General features: G+C 37.4%; 1 protein-coding gene across 1 annotated transcript in view; it reads right to left on the bottom strand.

The window, feature by feature from the left end:
- Positions 1 to 22,302, bottom strand: part of GPATCH2 (G-patch domain containing 2) — a 284,090-nt gene that overhangs the window by 28,207 nt on the left and 233,581 nt on the right. Inside the window, exon 9 of the mRNA XM_019516462.1 lies at positions 7,695 to 7,777. Within this exon, the coding sequence (XP_019372007.1) occupies positions 7,695 to 7,777 (83 nt within the window). The remainder of the gene's footprint in view (positions 1 to 7,694; positions 7,778 to 22,302) is intronic.

Here is a 22,302-nt window from a genome sequence, read left to right on the forward strand (position 1 = left end):
CTTCCAGGAGAAGTGGAGGGACTTCTAGTGGCAAAGATCAGGGGCTAAGGGTGGGACTTCTGGTCCCAAGATGGTGCCCAGGGGGCAGGGCTACCCTTGTGGCCCTTGACAACTTACCGAAATGTGTTAAGTGGCCCTCCAGCTAAAATAATTGCCCGCCCCTGCTCTAACTACAAGGAGGAAAAATAAAATCTAAAATGAAAGAACCAATATACTTCCAAGACTTCTGGCCAAGATATAGTGAAGGAGGAGGGAAGTGAGGGGCTCTACTTTGGGGGAGGGTCTATAGCAAAAATAAATATCTGCTGAGGTGCTTGTAATCAATTTTTACTATCTGAAGATGACTAACATTGTACCCTAGTTACTGGTTTTCATTTCTATGAACCTTGATCCTATAATTCAAATTGGTGGGGAAATTTTATGTCAATCTGTGAATTAAATATGCAAACTTGATGCTGACCAAAGATCTATGTGCCAGTAATGAAGATGTCAGAATGCCTAAGCATGCCACACTGATACACAGCTGTGAGCTTTTTTTTCAGGTTTGCAGAAATCAACATCTTGGACCTTAACACTAGAAAGCAAGAGTGAATGCCTTCTTCCAGACATCAAAATATTTATTCAAAGCTTTCACATTAAACAGTTCCTTTATCTACAGAAAGAAAATCGAGATCTCTGAACCTTTCTGTGTTACTTACCTGATCAATGACCCTTTTCAATTTCAGATCATGGAAATGTTTTTTAGATATTTTAAATGCTTATTTTTATTGTCCTAATGTAATTAAAAACCTTATGCGGAAATCTGACAAATTGCTGAATTTCTATCTTTCTTTAAAAAATAAATTATAATGGTAACAATATTTAAAGGAAACAGTTTTTGCATATTGTATAGCAGCCATTTATTTATTTGAAATGGTGCTTTCGTATTCCTTCAAGAGAAGGAACAACTATCCCGGAGAACAAGGATGAGAACCATGCATAAGCTTTAGCAAAATGGGGACTCTTGAGAGAGTCCTGGTGGACTTTTATCCCCTATACATTTTAAAACCTCAACTGACTAATTAAAAAATTAAAGATAGACTTGACCCTGTCACTGGCTACAGGACAGTATTTTCTACTGGACTGGCTCATGGTCCTTGTTGGTAGCCCAAAGCACAGATGAGTCTCGTGAAAGCAAAGCAAATAACTCCACAGACAATCTTTTGGATCAATGTGGTTTCTAGAAAAAGCCAGAAAGGGATAGCTCATTTAAGGAGGTAAGATCAGGAAAGAGAGCAAGAGAGTGAGAGACAGCAAGACAGCGAGCAAGCGAAAGAGAGGGAGCAAGAGCAAGAGAGAGGATCTTTTCTTGTTTTTTTTGGAATTGTTTCCTTACTCTTCTTACTCTTTTTGGGAAGAGGAAGCATGGAATTGTCAGTCTCTTCACACTAACCAGCCTTGATATACTCTAACATGTATGGCAAAAGAATGTGTGTTCTGGTAGTGACCCCCAATCCTTACTCTGAAACAATAATTTTTTACGAGGAAACCAATGAAGGCTGCCTTAGGCTCTCTGGGCAAAAGTATCCACTTGAGAACCTCCACAAATGAATAGTTAGTGCCATACTTGAACAAAATGGCATAGGGACAATGTGTGCGCAAAGCCTGCAAACTCTTGAGAAGGGAAATATTGCTTCTGTCTCATCATTTCCTTTCCCCTGAAAGCTTTTTTAAGACACAGGAACTTTGTGAATATGTTTTCAGTAAAGACTAGAAGCCTGTGGGATAGGAAAGATCAGTATGTCTGTATTTGTGTTCTAACAATGTATAAATTTTACAAATGTGTGTGTCATGGCTGGGCCTGGATAAAGTCACAGGTATGGCCATTGGGTACCTTTATGACTCGGACCTTCGGTCACACGATCACTTGCTTGGTTTCCTGTAGCAGTGGTCCCAACTTTTTCCTGCCACATTTTGATGTTTTAGGATGATGACAATTGGAAGGTGGTAATTCTCACCAACACTGGACGACAATCACTCAAAGTAGGTTTCTTCTGGGGCTCCGACCTCCACTACATCCTGGCCTAGTGCCACCCAGATGATACACTGCCATTTGTTTATCTTGATCTTAACTGGCATCTCTTTTTTTTTCTTTACAGGCTTGTGTGTTTCTAGATAACTGTCTTGACGGAACTAAATTGGCATGGACTACTGGACTTCTTCAGTCTCAAGTAAGTCCAGTGGGTGGTCAGGGGAGAGCTTTTTGTATATTCTCTTTCTTTGATGGTTAAGACTTCTAATAACAACAACAAAATAAAGTATTCTAAGCAAACAAAAAGAACAGATGCCCATCTGGGCTGATATCCCCTGTCCAGGGGATACTGATCTGTCTGGGGGATTTTCCCCTTTAAATAGTTCAGGTTGGGGTTCTGCCCACCTGATGCAACACTCTGCAGGCCCATGGAGACAAGGGCACAGCAGGCACCACAGCCACAAATAAAAAGAAGGCCAAAGTAATAAGACAAAAATGTCAGCACTCTAACAATCAGGGCTCAGGCACTCTTCTTCTGGCTGGCCCTTTCACGGCATCACGCCCTCATTGCAAACGCCACTTCACTCCATGGCGTTTCTCTGGCCAGTGTCTTCTGAGTTTAATCACCAGGTGTCCACTCACTCAATGCTGCTGGGGATGTCCCGCCCTGCCTCTCATGGCTTGGAACACTGATCCCCACTCCTTGGCTCACCGCGCGCCTTTCATGCTCCTTTTCCATCCTCCTGCAGCTGCTCTAGCCTCACGGAGTAGCTGCTCCAGAACCATGGCTCCCAGGGCACTCGTCTCTCCTTTGCCAGCTCCTCATGGCTGTTGGTAATTATCTCTTCTTTCCTCTTCTTTACAGTTTGTTTTACAAGTGTGGTAGTAGATTTTGTGTCTTAATGTGAGAGAGCCTTAAAGTAGGGGCTTAGGCTCAGAATAGATAATTTCTGCCCACCATTCAGGATAGTTACATCTGGTGCTAAAAGTCTTTTGAGTTTTTTTACCATCTGTAATGTCACTGCCATCTGCCACAGGCTTCACTCTGAGGTAGTGTGGAATGTATAAATATGGTAGTAAGCAGAGACAGAGAAAAGGGAATACACCAAAAAATGTTAATGTAGTCCCCACAAAAGTCAATTTTTATTGCTTGATTTCTCATCAGTGAGACAAGGGCTGCTCTATTACCACTACAAGTGGCTGACCCCTAAGTCATAGATAAAGCATAATGCAAAACACCATGGAGAACCTTCCACTGTTGGTGAAAGTGTTGTACTTGTTCTGTGTACGGACAAAGAACTTCAGTCTCCAGAGCTGTGAATACAAGAAACTTAAGCAGCCTGGGTCAAACAAAAATTAATCAAACCTTTGCCCATACTGACAAGCAATATCACTTAGATGTCAGATCCAAGATGGAGGGCATAAATTATAAATTTTCTACACAGGGAATTATGTGGAGTTTGAACAACAAGTCATGTCCAAGTGTTTGGGAAATTTACCTCTAGTTTACCCAGGTAAGGCAAGTCTGCTTTTTATCTATAAATGCCTAAGAAAGTTGACCTTCATCACAAGCTTAGCCTGGACAACCTCTGTTATGACAGTATAATCACAATCTTTTCCAAATAATCATTTAGGCACTGCAGATATTCAGGTCTTATTTTTAATCACTGACACATTAAGCATCAGCAAAATAGTTTGCTTAGCTGCTCCATTGGCAATTTTAAAAAAGGAATGAAAACATTTGGCCTTTTGATTACCTTGTTAAAGTGAGTCATGACAGCATTATAGCAGCGCTCAGAGCTTCTGCTATAATTAAGAATCTGTCAAATTTTTCATTAAAGCACATTTTTAATATGAGACATATCTTAGTACTTTCAGATTGTATTGGTCTGAACTATGGCAAATGCTAAGTCCAGTAAAATTTGAAATTTGCTTTTATGGAAAATAATCGACATGGTTTTAGATGCATTTTGTTTGATGCTTTATATAGGTGTGCTCTATATGTATATACATTTTACACTTAATAAAGCTGTTTCATCTTTCTAAGATGAAAGTTTGTAGAGTTAGTCATTTGTCTTCATCTTTTCTTTTTAATTTGCATGAAATTTCTAGTCTGTAAATTGTAACTTAAGTTAATAGAAACCTACCAATATCAAACAGAATGTGTACGGTAAGCATAGCGTGCATTTCCCTAATAACATTTAGAGGATTTAAAGGAATATAAAAAAAAATGAGAATCTAAAGGTTATGGTAAATGGGATGGGGATCAGAGGATAACTTGGGGAGCTGAGAGAAGGTAAGCTGTAGGGAAGTAAAGATTAGAATTTAAGGAACAGAACTGAATGAAACTCCTATTCAGTTTACATTAGGTTGACAAAACTAATTAGAGACTTAAAATGGACAAACCCCAAATGTTCACTGAAGTTGTTATGAACATTTCAAATGCATACATTTTAGGGATATAATGCTCTGCTGATTCCCTTCTACATGTTATGTATAGATATCTTTTGATGGCTACCAATTACTTTAAAAAAAAATACTGAATTTGGTTTTGGTCTGGTTATGTCTTCTGTTAGACAAATCAAAATAATTAAAAATACAGGGAAAAGTTAAAAAAAAAGGTTGAGTGCATTGTGTAACTGCAATGAAAGATGTCAGAGTGTCATACTGATTAGCACTGCTATTCAGGTGGTTAGAAGACGTGAAGTAATTCAGAGCAACATTGTCCCACGTCTGAACGCAGTGTTGCTTAAGTATCAGGTATCAATTTCTTTAGAGGAAGTTAGGCTGGAAAACGTCTAGTCGACTACTATGTATAACATCATGCATTTCTGATTCTTAAGAAACAGAAGTCATATTTAAAAAATATGCTATGCATACTTACAATGAATCTTTGTTTAATTTAGTAAATGGATTATTTAAGTAGATGACATGTCAAAAGAGGCTTTATTAAATGCACAAACCCCAGAAAAAGTATTGTAGTAAAAACAGAAGAATAGGACATAATTGCCTCTGCTGTCAGCTGGTAAGTCTCCCCTGCAATCCATATCTAATAGCATTTCTCTTATTTTGTTCACTGCTTTTCAGCGTGGCTTTACTTCACCTTTACAGATGACATTTTTCAAACTATAAAATGCTCTGTGCAGCTAAACTTTCTTGCTTCAACAGTTTCTCACAGCTACAAGAGTAAATCTACATCCTTTGTTACTAATACACACAAACCTATTGGTATGTGACTTTGACTCAAGGCTGAGAACAGGCTATAAATTTAGAAATCAATACCTAACTCTATCAATATTCATTTTACTTTTTCAATACAAAATACAAAGGTGAAAGAGCAGTAAATAAGCTAGAGTACTGAAATAAATTGGGTGTTCTTGTCACAATTAATAAATGTTTAACCAATAACACCGCTAGCTACAGTGGTCTACAGCTTTGTAAGATATCGGAAAGTGTGTACTGGAGCAGGTGCTAACCTGCCTATTCATAAAAATACACACAACATATTTCAATACCTAATTAGTATCACCAGTAATTCTCCCCGGTAGCATCTATCTCAAATATTAAAAAAAAAAAAGATTTTCAACATACCATGCATATTATTATAGAAATGCATGTACCCAAGCAATTTTCTCCTGTAAACATAGATTGGGGTTATGAAACTGAACTGTTTTCCTCACCTACCTGGCTGACACAAGGTCATGCTTTACTAATTTGTAGCACGTGTATCAAACCTCAAAATAAAGCTTATATAGTTGATCACTGATCTACAGTCAGCCTTTACCTTTCACAGCCATGTTCAAATAGGAGGTAGAGAAAACACTGACAGACTGTTTCTCTTGGTTTGCAGAGAAACACTACTGTGATTATTGTCCACATGCATTTAATTGGAAAAAAGTCTGCAAATAATTTTTGGGGGCTTAAATCCGGTCCTTTGGTTCCTATGTTTTAACTATTTAATATATTTGGGAAAAAGAAATCCCAATAAGCATATTAGTCATTTGTTCTAATCTAGCTTTCTTGCTGGTATGCAAGTTTTTTCCTTTAAAATTGTGGTAGCAAATGTTTTTAATAATGGATTTTAACATTAATTCAGCCATGGGAAGAAAAAATGATGGAATGTATTGAGATTATCACAATATATTTCTGTAATATTTGTACATGAACATACCTGTATCCCCAACATGGTATGACTTAATATTTTTAAGGTTTATATTTGTTTAAAAAACCCACAAATATTCATACAGAAAATCCTTTCATGTGATTATAATCCAACATAAAATTTTCCACCTTTCTGTTCAGTACAAAATGAACTAGTGCTGCTTAAATTAAAGGGATAAACTTACAGTACTAAACAGAAGCAAATACAAAGCTTCTGTTGTTGTGTTTTAAAGATGTTGTATTTCTTCCTCTAAATATAAGACAAAGCGTTTAGGGGGGAAAAAATCTTGGATATTGTGAAGATGTAGCCATGTATTCAGAAAAAGAATGAATGCTTATAAAAAATATTGAGTGACCTCATTATCAAAAGGTTGCCTTTGCAAATAATGAAGGGGATTCAGCTTGTAAAAATAAAACAGTGGACACTGGAAGTCCAAGGTAAAATGCATAATAAAATGAATTTCCTGATACTTTATACCTACTCTGTACAAAAATGACTTTTTGTGGTACTTGCAAGTTAAGTCAAAATCACCTTGTAGAAATAATTATATTATCCTCTCCTCAGCCATTAAGTATTTTCCTTCTCACTTCACATATGTTCAGAGTCTTAGGACCTGACCCAGGCATTTTCTTTTTCCATACTGCTGCCACTAAGGTGCTTTTATAGCATTTCTGAGATTGTTCTTGGTCTGTTTCTATCACTGATACTTGAAACATTGAAATATAGGGGGCCATTCAACTGGAATGCAAACATTAGGTTACTCTAAAAATATTTATTTAGGATTGAACTAAATTTTAGAATCCTATGTATAAGGTACCACAAGTATATGATAATATAGCAATAGTTACATTATTCATATCATACATATTTGTGAAAAATACATGAAGACAAACTGTAGATGTAAACACAAAGATACACATACACATATAAAATAGAGTACACATATATAATTAATATAAACAAACGGAGAGTCCTATAAATCACAGTTAGGTATTGAAAAAGTAATTTCCCAGCTGTGACATCAGCAAAATGCATGCTATGGTTGTGACCTCGCATCTGTAAAAAACCTTCCAGAAAATGCACTTGCAGGTGTTAGCCATTTAATGTGCTGCACTTATTTTGAAGCTATCTGTCATATTCTTGACTCCAAACTTTCAATTGTTTGCCCAACTTTTGTCGCTTTCTAAATTTATTTCATTTTTCATACAATCTTCATCGTAAAAAAGACACAAGCTTCCCAACCTTGTATTCTTGACTGCACATGAATAGGAAACTCTGTTGTCTAACATTTTTATCAAAGGCAAAGAGATCACTTTTCTTTAAAGAAGTATCGCATTTGAAAAGGTTTAGTATGAGAGATTAGGGAATCAACTGACTCAACTGTCCTTCAAATGCTTGGTATTTCTAAATATTAAAGCACATACCTGAGGCTATTGGAAGAGTTGATGAATTTATCATGCACTTTGCAGGGTTACTGACCGATGTACCTTGAAGATTTAACTTCACAGTAAAATGAATTACCTGTGGGTCCTGGCAGGGGTGCAGCTTTCCTTCTCCGTTTGACATCTCCCATACACAATGATCCTAAGTGTAAGCTTGTTTGTCTGCAAGTAATTATCAGAGAAAACTATTAACAAAGAGTGGAAAATGACATAAATACACAGGTTATACAATCTGAACCTAAATCAAAACATTCTCAACGAAGATGGAGCTGCATAGTGAAGTCACCAATCTTGTTTATATTGAAACATAATCATGTTTGCTGACAAGCGCTCAGCATCTAAACACAGCATCATAAATTGTTACTGGAATGAATAATATAAAAGGAATGCTTTTCAATTTTCAAAACTGGCAATCTTTCTACCTCAACATAAAACATGCTTGCTTCTGACTGGAAAATAACTAAGATTAATTATCAAAAGAGATCACAATATCATTGGTAGGATATCAATTGGTTACTAATGCCTTACTGCCAGAACAACATTTGTTACAGGAAAAGTATTATCAATTCATTTTAAAGAAAGATGAAGAATGCAATAGGTAACATGAAAGGGATCCTCTTTAAGATGTACATGAAATAAACTTGCCCTACATGTTTGTATTTCCTTTTTTAATCACTGGCTGAGCATGAAAATGACATAGTATTGTTGGATATGTTGCTGTGCCCATTAAACAATTATGAGCTTATATTTTTGGACTGGTGAAATCAAGCAGTTACAGTATGTGGCAAATAGCCAGTTCTTCTTAATGGACTGAACTAGCTACTTGGCTGTCAGATTACCCCAGAAAAAAGTCGATAGGGATATCCTGAATTGGGGAATTTAACATGATTTGCACTGTTAAACTGGAATAATAGTTGTGGTTTTTCCTGTAAGTAACGTGTTATTCCTTTAGTCGGAAAATTACTGCCTGCGTTATTTCTGCGAACGAGAACTAAAGTGGGGAAAAAGGGAAGGTATTTATGGAGATGTATCAAACATTAGAGAATGCATGGAAAAACTAAGTAACTATAATTTTAGCCAAAATGTAGTGAATTTTGATAAATTACAAGGGAGATAACTATTTTTAATAGGTTGGTGCCAATGCAAAGTAATATGTTTCCACTCAAAGCCTTAGCCTTCATGAATTTTGCTTACTCGCACTTAAATGGTTTCTTTTTGCTACAGCATTATTTAATGCATAACAAATTAATTATGTGCTATAAACAAATATATAGATTTTCTGAATAACACTGGAAAAAAGTAAACACCCACTGCTTGGCTGAAAGTGGTTAATGTTTAATCATTTAATAATCTTTTCTTTTTTTTTTTTTTTTTTTTAATCAAAAAAAGTGTAAGACTTCTTAAATTAACAAGGAAGTGATTTTAAAAGAAAATACTCCAAGAGATTTAATTACTGCACAAATGTGTACCTTATTCTAACTTACTGTGCTAGTTCTTTGGCACTGCTTTAGCTTAACTTTTTATTTTAACGTTGACTTGCCTTCCATAAACTGCATTTACCGGAATTTTTTCACTCATAGGCTGAGCTTATTAAAAATCTTTTTTGTGATTGATAACACATACGAAAATGAGGAGAAATGCAATATTTTATAATTATGGAAAAAGGCTAATAAGAGCAACAAAAATTCAAAAGGGAATATTTTTTAAAAGTTTTTATTAAGTATACAGGTTTTAACTTACAAATTGTGTGTACTTACTTAAAATAACTCTGGGCACAATACTTACCTATTTTTTAAATTGCACAGTAATATGGCTTTATTTTTTAAACTAAAATTGTTCCTAAAATTGAGAACACTGTATGTTAGAAAACCAGGCTACTTAGGAATCTTGAGAGAACTACTACTGTCAAAAAATGGTTCACTTAAATAGGCCACTTATTTTACTCTCTGTTTAAAGTACAACCCAATCACACTCTGTGCTCTTAAACATTTGAATACAAACTAATGGGAAGCAAATATCAAAATTTAAAAATATATGGTTTAATTTATAAACTGATGTATCCTTTTTCATTCAAAATAAATCTGCAGCAGCAGGGAAGACTGAAAATGTTCAGAATTCACCAAAGTATGTTTTATTTCATTACACAGAATTGTCTATGAATATGAAATAAACATCACCTTTCCCCCCAAATCCAAATTTCATTACGTCTCCTGGACATGTCTCATACTTAGTAGAATGCAATATGTGGATTTTTTTTCCTTCTGGAATTATACAAAAGGAGAGAAGGTGGCAAACATGGAGGGGGAGAAATACAAATTGGATGATGATAAAAATGAATCAAGTCAGCTAATTGAACCTGCAGACCTGAATTATAGGAGAACTGTTTGAGTAATTCAACCCAGAACTGATTATTGGTTACACTGTATTGAGATAGAGATTACTGATCAGCAAAATTCTATTAATCAGGCCTCCCAACTTTTCCTTCAGGCACACAGAGAACAGAGCTGCAACCACTAACACTAAGTTAGGACTACTGTATTATTGTCATCACCCTTCATATAGAACATAGCAGTTACTTTTTAATTGAAAATCAATGAATGTCTGAAAGGCAACCTTGTTCTTTCAGCATAAATGAATCATTTGTCTTTGCAAAGCACTACAACATGATCACTAGCCAAGGTGAGAGTAGATACTTCTTTGTTGTTGTTTTGAAGAAAATTCTATAGAGCCAACCCAAATTCTTGGTGTGTTCATTAAACTAAGAAATCCAGTCTCATAACAACAGATATTGTATCTGGGTTTAAAAATAATTATAAAGCAGCATTTATTTCCAAAAGGATTTACAACTAACATTTTATTGCCAGTTTAAAATCACTAAAAGACAAAACATTACATTTTAAAGAGGAAGGGACAAAACTATTTCTATTCTAAAGCCTACAGTTTAGTGGAGGAAAGATGCTACATTTTTGCTCTAAACACAAATAACAGCTCATGTACAATACATTTCTAAATTCCTATTATATGGTCACTGAGAAGTAGGGAGTACTCTGACCCTAAGAATCTGTCTAGACTCAATATTATGTTTCTTAACATTAAATCATAAATGCAAGAATTACAAAGAGGAAGAAAGCTATTTGCCTGATTTCTATCTACTTATCTATAGCTTGCTGCAAGCTATCATTTATAAATAGTGCTTGTGTGGAAAGCTAGGCATTTTGCTGGGGAAAAAAATAAAACTTGTTAAGACCACCTTGCCTGAAAACTTGGCTTTTGATATGCTGGTGACAGGGACTGGAGCAAGCAGTGTCAAATGGAATAATTTTTAAGGAAAGACAAGAGGAACTTGTCGCCTCATTGTATGCATTTACAAATAGAGGCTTTTCAGAGCATTAGGCCTAGTTAAAGCTGCCCTCTGGATAAAAAGTGTTCCCAAGCAGCCTCAGACAAGCTTGGGAGACAAACAGATGTGACTATGGTCCCTGGCGTTTGGCAAGAACACTCACTGTCAATAAGAAAAATATAAGCATAGACAGGGCATCAGCTGCACCACAGTGGAGCAGGCCTGCAAGTGTCATAGCAGCGGCAAAGTTGTGGCAGAGGGAAGTAAGAGGGCTGTTAAAGCCAGACTGGTGTGAACTTACACTAGGAGGCCAAGATTTGATGTTGTTGTTGTCAAGCCTCAAAATATTACACAAAAAATGGAATGGAAGAATCTATTGTCAAAATGTATTCTTCCATTCCTTACATACAAAGGGGATCTAATAAAGCTTGTGGAGAAGAGAGAGAACACTTAGCACAAGAAAAACATTCCCCAAATCATGTGCTTTAATAATGTTATACTACAATAACTGCTGTATTTATCCCAGTGGAGACACCCCCCAATGAATGCTCATGCCTATTTGCTGTAAACGTTCTCTTCGCACTACTCAACGTTATCCATGCACCATGTCCTTTACCTTCTTCCTCACTGTTATTTTCTCACTTCATAACTGGCATTTCATGAGGTATGACGACATTATACCTGTTTAAATTCGACCCTCCTACCCCCAAGAACCATGTCATCCATACTGATACCATGAAAAAACTCTTCATTTTGTTCAGTATTCCCAGTGAGACAATATTTTCAATGATCATCTATTTTTCATTTACAATTAGGAATTTTTACATCTTGAAGTCATTGGAGCAGGTCAAAGGCAGATTTTGAACTAGTCTGATCTTTATGATCTCTGGAATTCTCTCAAGTGTCCTTCAGGTTTATGTTGGCATTTCAATTCATAACCAGTTTCCTCTGAAAGAGGCCCTACATTCATGATCTGTGGAACACTGAAAGCAGATCTTGTTTACTTTTCTTTTCCCAATTATGGTTATAATATAATACTCCCAGGTATTTTTACCTTTGCACTTGTCATTCAGCTGAAATTAGGAGAAATTCACCCCAAATGTAACTTTCACTTCAGTCACAGAAAAGTGGAATAGGACAGTGACTGGATCCAGAATGTTGGGAACTTCTAAATATAGTGACCTCCACTTACATGCTTATTGGATAAATGCCTAATTTGCTTAACACAAAGCCACTTCCAGTGTGTTAACCATTACTTACATTGTAACGAACTGCTTCTCTGTGTACTGGTTGTGGACATGAACCACTTAAATATGTAGGAACTCTAGGCCCATTTTCTGTAAGGATACAGTATGTAATGGTATATTTGGTGAAACTAACAAAGCTGCCCATTTCAAAGCTTGTAAAGCCTAGGTCCCATGAATTTTAGAGGTGGGAAAAAAGGGTAATAAGCCTTAGCAAAGTATGTAAACCTTAGCAAACTGATCCCAATTAATGAATAACTGGCCTGCACTTGAAGTGAACAGATTAGAAAGGCAAAAGTGGCAACTAAACTTAAATTAGCAACGTGAATCAAGGACAACAAGAAGTCCTTGTTTAGGTACACAGGGAACAGGAGGAATAAAATGGGAGTGTGGGGCCATTGCTCAACAACTCAGGACAGATGGCTACCAGCACTCAGGAGAAAACTGAACTCCTGAATGACTCCTTTGCCTCGGCATTTCACTGGACCAAGGGGAAAATCACGCCAGTTAGGGTACAGAACGAGCAGGGTAGGAATGACTGCCTTCCTACTATTGCCATAGAATTGGTGTGTGATCAATTAAAAAAATAGACATATATATATATGTATATATATATATATAAAAATCAGCAGGATCAGATGAACTTCATTCAAAAGTGCTGAAGGAGCTGGCCAAAGTAATTGCGGAACCCTTGGCGAAACTCTTCCACAACTTGTGGTGCTCTGGAGAGGTCCCTGAGGACTGGAAGGCAGCCAATGTTGTGCCCATCTACTACAAGAAGGGGAGGAGGGAGGACCCAGGTAACTATAGGCCAATTTGCCTAACTTCTATCCCAGGGAAAATACTGGGAAAATTCATCAAGGAGTCTATCTGTGATAAGCTTGCAGAAAGTAATTCTGAACAACAGCCAGCATGGCTTCATTGCAGGCAGGTCTTGTCTTGTCAACCTCATCTCCTTTTATGATCAGGTAACTCACCACGGGGATAAGAGAGAGGAGGTTGACACTGTATACCTTAACGTCCAAAAAGTCTTTGATCTGATATCCCATGATGTCCTCGCAAGAAAACTGGAGAATTGTGGGCTTAACTCCGAGACAGTCAGGCGGGTGGGAAACCGGTGGTGGGGCAGGACTCAGAGTCCTAATGAACAGATCTGTTGTAGTATGAATTTCTGAATATTAGTTATTATGTTTAAATTATAATAGTACCTCTATGATTGTATGAACAACTAAAACTCCATTTTGTGCTCATTTCCCTGCTTAACATGAGCACATAACTTCATATGCCTTGTGTACGTGAGTGTCTGTGAAAGGGTGAATGGTGAAAGAATGGTAGCTATTTGCAAGAAAACAGAAGATTTAATTGAGTGTGTAAGCAACAAGGAGCCAATATATAAGTTATCAGACAGTAAACTAATTAATGGATGGCTGAAGAACCTGTCTGTGATCAGGTGCAAAGAAGAAGAAATTCTGCATATCCTGCCATTTGAACTACACAGTGCTTCAAGATCAAGGATACACTGCTTCAAGACCGACTATACAATGCTTCAGCAGAGATAAGAAACTTTACTGGAATGATGAAGTTGAGATAACAAGAAAAAACAACCTTTAATTAAAGACTGAGCATGGAAAAACCCCAATGCTGAACAAAGACTTGAAATCCCTATAAAAGTGAGATGCAGGCAAGCCAAGATGGGAAGTTCACTCTCTGCAACCTCATAGAGCACAGGCATGCATGTCTTCCCCTGTTCCTATCACTCTCAATAAGCCTGGACCCAGCCATCCAGTGGTAATACTGATTAACTTCCACTGGTAACTATAATATCTTGCTGGAGTGGTTTTGTTTGTATGTCTGTTTGTATGTATGCTTGTGTATGTCTTTGTATGGCTGGTTTGTCCAAGCTTATGTATTTGCTTCATGTAACCAATAAACATGGTATTTTACCTTACCCCCTTTTTAAGGTCTCACTCTTGATTTGAGCTATTGGTAATTTTAAGTAACACTGTCACACTGGCAAGAAGTGGCCAGTGGCGTCCCACAGGAGTTGGTGCTTTGTCCAGGACTTTTCAACATCTTTATCAGTGATTTGGATGTGGAGTTGAAGTGCTCAATGGCCAAGTTTGCAGATGACACCCAAGTTATGGGGAAGCGTGGTCACGCTTGAAGACAGGCTACAGATACAGGCAGATCTAGACAGGCTAGCAAGTTGGGTGGATCGGAACCAGATGAAGTTCAACACTGAGAAATGTAAAGGGCTCCACCTGGGGACGAACAACCCCCTACACATCTATAGGCTTGGTGGCACCAAACTGACCAGCACCATGAACGAAAGAGACCTGGGGTTAATAACAGACCACAGTATGAATATGAGCTGGCAGTGCAATGCTGTAGCCAGTAGGGCAAATAATACTCTGACATGCATCAATTGATGCATTTCCAGCAAAACCAAGGAAGTACTCTTCCGCTCTACTCAGCATTGGTGAGACCATAGTTGGAGTACTGCATCCAGTTCTGGACACCATGCTTTAACAAGGACATGGAAAAGCTTGAGAGAGTCCAAAGAAGGGCCACCCATATGAGCAGATATTTGTAAGGCAAGCCATACGAGGAAAAACTGAGGGACTTAGAATTCTTCAGCCTACCCTGGAGATCTTCAAGAGGCGACTGGATGGCCACCTTGCTGGGCTCACCTGACCCCAGCTGTTTTTCCTGCCTGGTGCAGGGGGCTGGACCCAATGATCTTCCAAAGTCCCTTCTGGCCTTATAAGCTATGAGTCTATATTATTTACATGGAGTTCAGCTAAGTATATGCTTTGGGGCCCTGGGGAAATTACTAATCTCAATATGCATTTTTTTTCAAATACAAAAACGGACAAACAAAAAAACCAAAACCCTCCAAAAGCAATCAGGTAGTCTTCATTTATACCACTAGGGAAGTGTGAATTATTCCAGAGTCACTTCACAGAGCTGTTTTAAGAATTAGGCACACTTCATCTATACTAGTATAAAATCCAAGACAATGGGGCCTCAATCTCATTTAGGGGAGTCTGGGTACCCTTCTCATAAATCATTTATAAAATAAATATATTAGTAAGTCTATTCATTATTACTAGCATTTCTGTTGGTCACTTTACTCCCATTGTTTTCCTTTCAATATTCTTCTCCTTCCTTACAAGCTATAATGCTGTTCTTTGGCTACTGTCATTACACTACCAGTTTGTAATGCTCATACATGTACAGCACAAGTTTTCTCATAGTATATTTGTACTTCTTTTTAGGTTTCAAACTGTATGCCAGATTACATTTAAGACCTCCAACATTGCCCAGATTGTTTATAAGTGATGGTGGTGACAGTTTGATGTAATTTAGACATAGCTTGAGCTTTTAGTTTGCATTTTTTATTAAAAAATAAGGGATTTTTTGTTGCTGAATTGAAAATAATCAACTATGTTGTACACTATACATACCACAACGCTGAAAAAAAAGTTTCAAAACAAAACTGATTGTTAGAACATGCTTTAAAGACTTGAATCCATCTTTGTCCACTATACTGTAATTAACACATCTTTCATCCAACTTGAACAATGAAATCCTCTGTAAAAAAAGCAATACTCTGCTCTGTCACAGTATCCAATGAGTTCCTGCAGATGGCTGTAGAACTCTTCAATTTTATCATCATTGGATGCTGTGCTAATACACAGGCTGACAATACTAAGTGAAGCTCTTTAGAAGGAGATGGTAGTAAGACTGGAGTTGACTGATTTGGATTTTAGAAAAGGACATACAGGCATTTCTATTAAAAGGAAATGCCACTCCATTCCTTTGTTACTTCTCAGGCTCAAAATAGTCATGTATGAATGAATGGAGACAGAATGAACCCTCTGGAAGCTTGGAAGGATTTGACAGCTTCTTAATTACACAATTTTAATTATTTTAGCCATTCATAATGGTGATACACAAGCTAAATTTTCATTGCTTCAGTTTAAAAAGACTTACTTTCTAGGGGCATTTATACACATGTTAGGGGGCCGGACACTTTAATTAGAGTGACTCTGAGAGCCTCTCTAATTACAGTGCCCAGAGCATCATGTGCATTAGCATCCCTGCACTGAAAAATGGTGGCAGGGAAGCTTTAACTAAAGTTCATCGAATGAGCTTTAGATAAAGTACCCCCACTACCATTTTTCAGCACAGGGACGCTGATGCAAGTGACAATGGAGTCTGCAGTAGTTACGCTCCAATTGTAGAATTGCAACTAAGTAGAGCGCATTGGAGCAGCTTCGCTGCATGTGTATAGGTGCCTCATGTTCATTCCAAAGCTGACAGACAAAAATACCAAAGCTTTTGGCACATTCCTTGTGTAACTTAAAAACACAATCTTCCATAAGACATTGTGATGTTCTACTTATCAAGTCAATAATAAGCCAGAAGGTCTTGAAAGAGTGACTCTCTGACTTGGAAGGAAGGCTGGGACACATTAATAAAATGTGGAGGAGATCAGTGAATAACCTCTTATCTGAGTTATGAAGCACTGCAGAATATACACTAAGACAAAGTTCTACTTGAAAAGGAAAAGGGTACGTGGAGTAGTGGTGGGCAGAGGGAGAAATGATACAATACAAAATATATTTAAAATATTTCTCAAACTGGATTCATTGATTCAAAACACATTGGAGAGCCAATGAAAGAGCTCAATATGAAGGTAGGCAATATAACCCACTTTCTACAACCAGACTAATCTGGCTACATACTTCCGCTGTTCCAGTATGGTTAATATAAAACAATGCATTGTAAACTTCACTTCTCATATGGTTACATAGCATGTACTGCCTTTTAGTACAGAGTATCTACAGGAACACATGCCCTTCCATTGGAAAATACTTCCTTCCATTCTTGATAGAACCGTGAGGCTGCTAGCAGGTGCTTAAACCAAAAATGTATTTTTTTAAAACTATTTTAACATGACTATCTTGCTATCCATAAACTGGTGTTTACTGACTCATGAACAACCAGGACCATAATATGAGAAATTAACGTTCTACACAGTGGGCACATCTACACAAGATGCTATGGCGCTGTAGCATCTATTGGCAAAAACCATGATGCCACTGCTACATCACTGTAGCAACAGGCTCCCTTGTTATAGCATATTTCTATGGCGATGTCGTGGCCGAAAAAACTGTACACGGCCAGCATAGTGCAGTATGGGCTGTTACTGCGCTGTCTTTTAGTACTTGCAAAGGAAGTACTAAATGATGGCACAGTAACAAAGGCACCATATGGCCACAAGTAGACGCGCCCAGTGTCATGTAGGTATATCTAAGCCCCTAGCACCTTAGTATTTTTGTTCACTTAAGTGAATTACAAAAGATTCCATGATTCAGTCTGAGTAGGTCTCCAAAATTTTGGACTTATACAAACCTGCCACCTAATTCCCACCATCCTCAAGCAGACCTGTCCTTGATTATAGCTGCAAGTTTGGGTGAGTATGTTTTCTTACTTTTGTATAACAAAAAGGGTTCAAATTTTGCCTCAAGTGCATAAATCAGCTTGATAAACTATGGAAGTCCTATAGTACCTTTGAAACAAGGTGCAAAAGACATATTTTGCATAGAAAATATATACTAACACTTTTAGGGAGGCCACACAATTAATTCTCTAAGCTTTCTTTTTGTCCTGTGGGCCAGGACAATTGCACCAGCTTCTATAATTCCTCCTGTCCCATTTCTTTTCCAGTCAGATTGAGGATCCTTCTTTGGAAGGAAGTTGGAGATTTCCTTGATCCTAGGTACCATGTCTGGTCTCAATTTTAATGACTAACAATTGGCAGCCCTATAGTAATTAGTATGTCTTACTGAAAACTAATAAGCTTCCTGCCCAGCCAGAAGTCAGCCAACAAAGACGAGTTTGATAATGTGAAGAATCCACAGAAGAATACTTGTGGATGGTGAAAACATGCATCTTTGCTCTAAGGTCAGTGCTTCTGTCAAATAGATGAAAACAAATACTAGTGATCAAAATGGCTAAACGCTGAGGATTTAGATAGACCCCCGGTGTTAGTACTATAGCATGAGGTTTCCTTTAAAAAAAAGTCAGTAATGTTTTGTTTGGAATATTTGAGGTAGATGTCACTCAGTGTGATTGGATTTGTCTGGCTTTAGGTCAAATCAATGTCTGGAATCTATTTTATTGTTTGTTACAGAAAGCTATATAGAAGTTGTGCCTGGTAGTGATTTGGGCAGTCAGTGTCAACATGAAGTGCCAGAATGCCAGCCAACGTTTCTACTGATTTCAGTATGACAGGTGCTTTCTTGGTGAACAATTTGATGCCATATTTCTCTAACATTTTTTTTTCTTGGAAGAAGACAGCATTGAGCTCTTTTTGCTTAGGCTGTCAGTGAGGGCAAGTGCTTTCCTTCTAAATCCACATCTACCCAAACCCATTGAGTGGAGAATGGCAGATACTTAGATAAAACCAGACCCCAATGATTTAAAGCAAGGATTATATGGACAAAGATACTGATTACACCTGGATTACAGTAACAATTAACACATGCTTAAATAGCACCTAATCATTTACACCAGAACCTGCTGTAGATATTGTGGTTCATACACACAGTGGAAATATATTCAGTGGAAATATAAAGTAATTCAAATGAATGTGTAGTTAATTGGAAGATTTACATTCTAGGGTGCTGAGTAAGCAAAGAACTAGGAAGCCGATAAACATATTAAACATTAACTCCAGCTTTCTTCTAAAATGTATAGAATAAATGTCATAACTATAGTCAGTGTATTCAAATTCACATTAAATTTGCCATGGACGATATGTTGGTAATAAGAACACATGCTATAAAATGGCAATGGGAATACATTTAACTTATTCACGGTAGGTGCAAAATTATCTGAAAAGAAAGTTTCACATAACTACAGTAGAAAAATAATCAATTTGAAATCCAATATTTTCAAATAAAAATACTGGGACCAAATAGGCAATATCACCTGGGATTAGAAAAATAAAATGCACAAAATTGATAAATTTGTTAAATTAATAAAAATAGGTACTTAGTTTGCTTTGCACTTATTCTACATTAATTCTAATTTTTAACAATTTTGCAATTGAGCAGTTAGGCATAGGTTTCAGGCTTTCATGCTAAGTTTCAGAAATGCACAAGCAATTGTTAAACGAGTAAAACCTCTTTTCATGTTAATAGAAAGATGTGAAGCCTCTTGACTGGCAAAACATGAATGGTTCTGTAATTAGGCTTATCTGCAGAATATATTTAATTCTTTTATATCAATCTGCTTTCACTGTATGTGAATTAAAAATGGCAAAATAATGCTGCATTTATTGTTACACATTCAAAACACTACACACAAAATATAACACATTTGTCCCTAACTCCGATGAAGATGAGTATGTGCCTTCCAATCATCAACTATGTTTTAAAACACTGTTTAGGTGAAACTAAAATTTCACATTCTATTTATCTAGTCACTTTACAAGCTCTGAATCTTTTCCTCACACTCATTTACAAAAATGACATCATCAACATAACACAGATTGCAGCATCTGCCTCCTCCAATGTGAAGACCATTACATTAACCACAAAGAGCTATGCACATTATTTTCTTTTTATTAAATGTTAAACAGATGTGATAGAACAATGCAACTCTGTCAAACTCCTTTCAAATCAAGCCAATCTGTTCAAAGTACAATTTTAAAATAGGAGTGACACATTTGTTTTAAAGGAGTACTAGCATAATCTAACTATGGATGAGAAAATAATAATTTCCTTTGCCAGTGGATTATCTTATCACTGTGTAGAGTACTCTGCTACTTATCTTATCACCTTTTTCCAGAACTTCTGAGGCTTATTGAAGCACAAATGCTGTCTGCAATTCACCTGAATGAATCCAGTCTCTAATGGTATCACTTTTAGCAAACCAAATTGCACATAAAATCCAATACCACAGTATACGTAACACACGGTCTCCAGAGACCCACGGAGTTTAATTGTGAACCAAAAGTCTTTAAAAAGATTCTGTAGTAGAGGTTTACTGTCCTCAGAAAGGATAATGCATTGTTTTTTCTTGTTTCTAATTAGTAATTTAAGCATATGTTCAGCATTTAACTCTAAATGTTTGCCTTTTCCCCAAGCTCTAAGACAGCTGTCCAAGATGTGAATGCCAGAAAACATTTAAATATCAACATCTGTTGAATTATGTTAATTTAGTGTAATATAATTGGGCATGAGTTGGAATTGATCAAAAGTATATGAATCAGACAAAGGCATATCCAAACTAATATCTTGGTACACAAAACAAGTCACCAAAGAACGCTAGGAGGAAAAAAAGTTTTGTTTTAACAAAACTAAAACAGATTGTCTGAGACTATAGCTTTCCTCAAAAAAAGTATAATTTCATATTTTTCAAGATGGAAAACTCACGTCTGTAATGCTGAAACTGGTTGTGAAAAAACCTTTAAAAATGACTTTTAATGAAAAATTATTTAGAATGATTTACTCATCATCGTGTCCATAAAGAGATTTTGATGGTCTAGAAGCAAATACTACTAAACCTAATTTTTTTAGAAATAAAAAATTCAGAAAATCTCATATGTATTAGATGCATGTAATTCATTCAGCTGGTTTTAGATTACTGAAAATTAAGTATCGCATGTGTTATGATTTTGTGTCAAACAACCGAGTAAAATTGGATATTGTTCATGTTTATGTAAATATAAAATGTAGCTAGCAAAGAGATTATATTTTAATGGGGTTACAGGATAATGGTCTCCTGCTGTTTGAGAAATAGCCATCTTTAGAAAACAATCTGAACATGAATCATTTTACCAAAAGATATGGGGCCCAATTCAACTTCATATCCCCTTTCCTCAACTTGAAGTAACTGGACTCTCACTGACTTGAACAGGAATTGATCTAATCATGAAAATTAATAGATATTTCAACACAGTAATTAAGGCTAATTGCACCTGCAATTAGTGGGTAGTTCATGGACTAGTAGATTCACTTCTACACTTATTAAATGAAATCAGCATGGTGGTAGATCACATCTTAGTTTGGGCGGAACAGACTTTTAAAAGGAATTAAAAACACTTCCTTAAACACACTCGCAAGTTAAATTTGTATAAACATTTGCAGAATCAAGTCCAAACTCTTCTACCTACAGAGGACGTACAGCACAGGTAAGGACAATGCAAACTTCCCTTATAGTGACCTAAGATAGTGCCTCAAACTTGACAAAGAAGAATGACCTTTAGAGTTCTTCTTGGTCAAGAAGATTCTGTTCCCATTCTATCCTTGGCTTATGGGTTGAGAAGGTCACAAGGATAGCCAACTGGGATAGATGTGAACCATTAGAAAGTGGCTGGGACCAGTAAATTAGTTCACATATGTAAACAAGTAAGGTTAGGCACAGATGTCACACATAAACCTGTTTAAGTGGTCAGAAACTGGTTTAAACCTGTAATACAACAGACATTCAGTGCACATAAACCAGTTTCAAAATGGCTCAAACCAGTTTGAGATAAACCGGTTTATACAATGTCTGTCCCCAGACCTGCTGCTGGTTTAAGTTAAACCAGAGACCCCCAGCATCCTGGCATGCTCTCTGGGCTGGCCTTGCCCCTCTGCTCCCCAGCCAGAGCAGGGACAGGTGGAGGCAGGAATCCGGCCAGAGAGGGGTTTAATTCCCCCCCTCTATCCCACCAGCAGGAACCCCAGCCAGGTCTGCTGGGTACTCCCCGGTCACTGCTGCAGCAGCAGGCCACCATGGCCCCTGAGAGAGAGTGAGCGGCCCCACCGCTCAGTCTATGCTGGGGGCAAGTCCCCTCCCAGCAAGAGGGGGCTTCTTATTCAGCTGCTGGCCTCAAGCAGAGGCCGAGCAGCGGCTGCGGCCAGACAGGCCCTGCTGCAGTGCCAGTGGCTAGCAGCTGCATAAGCCCCTTCTTGCCACAGACAGGCCACTGGCACCAGGCAGGGGTCTGCCAGGTCTGTCCGGCCCGGCTGCCACCACTCTGTGCTTGGGGCCAGCACCTTCCTGGCAGGAAGGGGCTTATTCAGCCACTGGCCCTGAGCACA

Source organism: Gavialis gangeticus, unplaced genomic scaffold (assembly GCF_001723915.1).
Source record: "Gavialis gangeticus isolate Ggan-Ray unplaced genomic scaffold, GavGan_comp1, whole genome shotgun sequence".
NCBI classification, from domain to species: domain Eukaryota; kingdom Metazoa; phylum Chordata; order Crocodylia; family Gavialidae; genus Gavialis; species Gavialis gangeticus.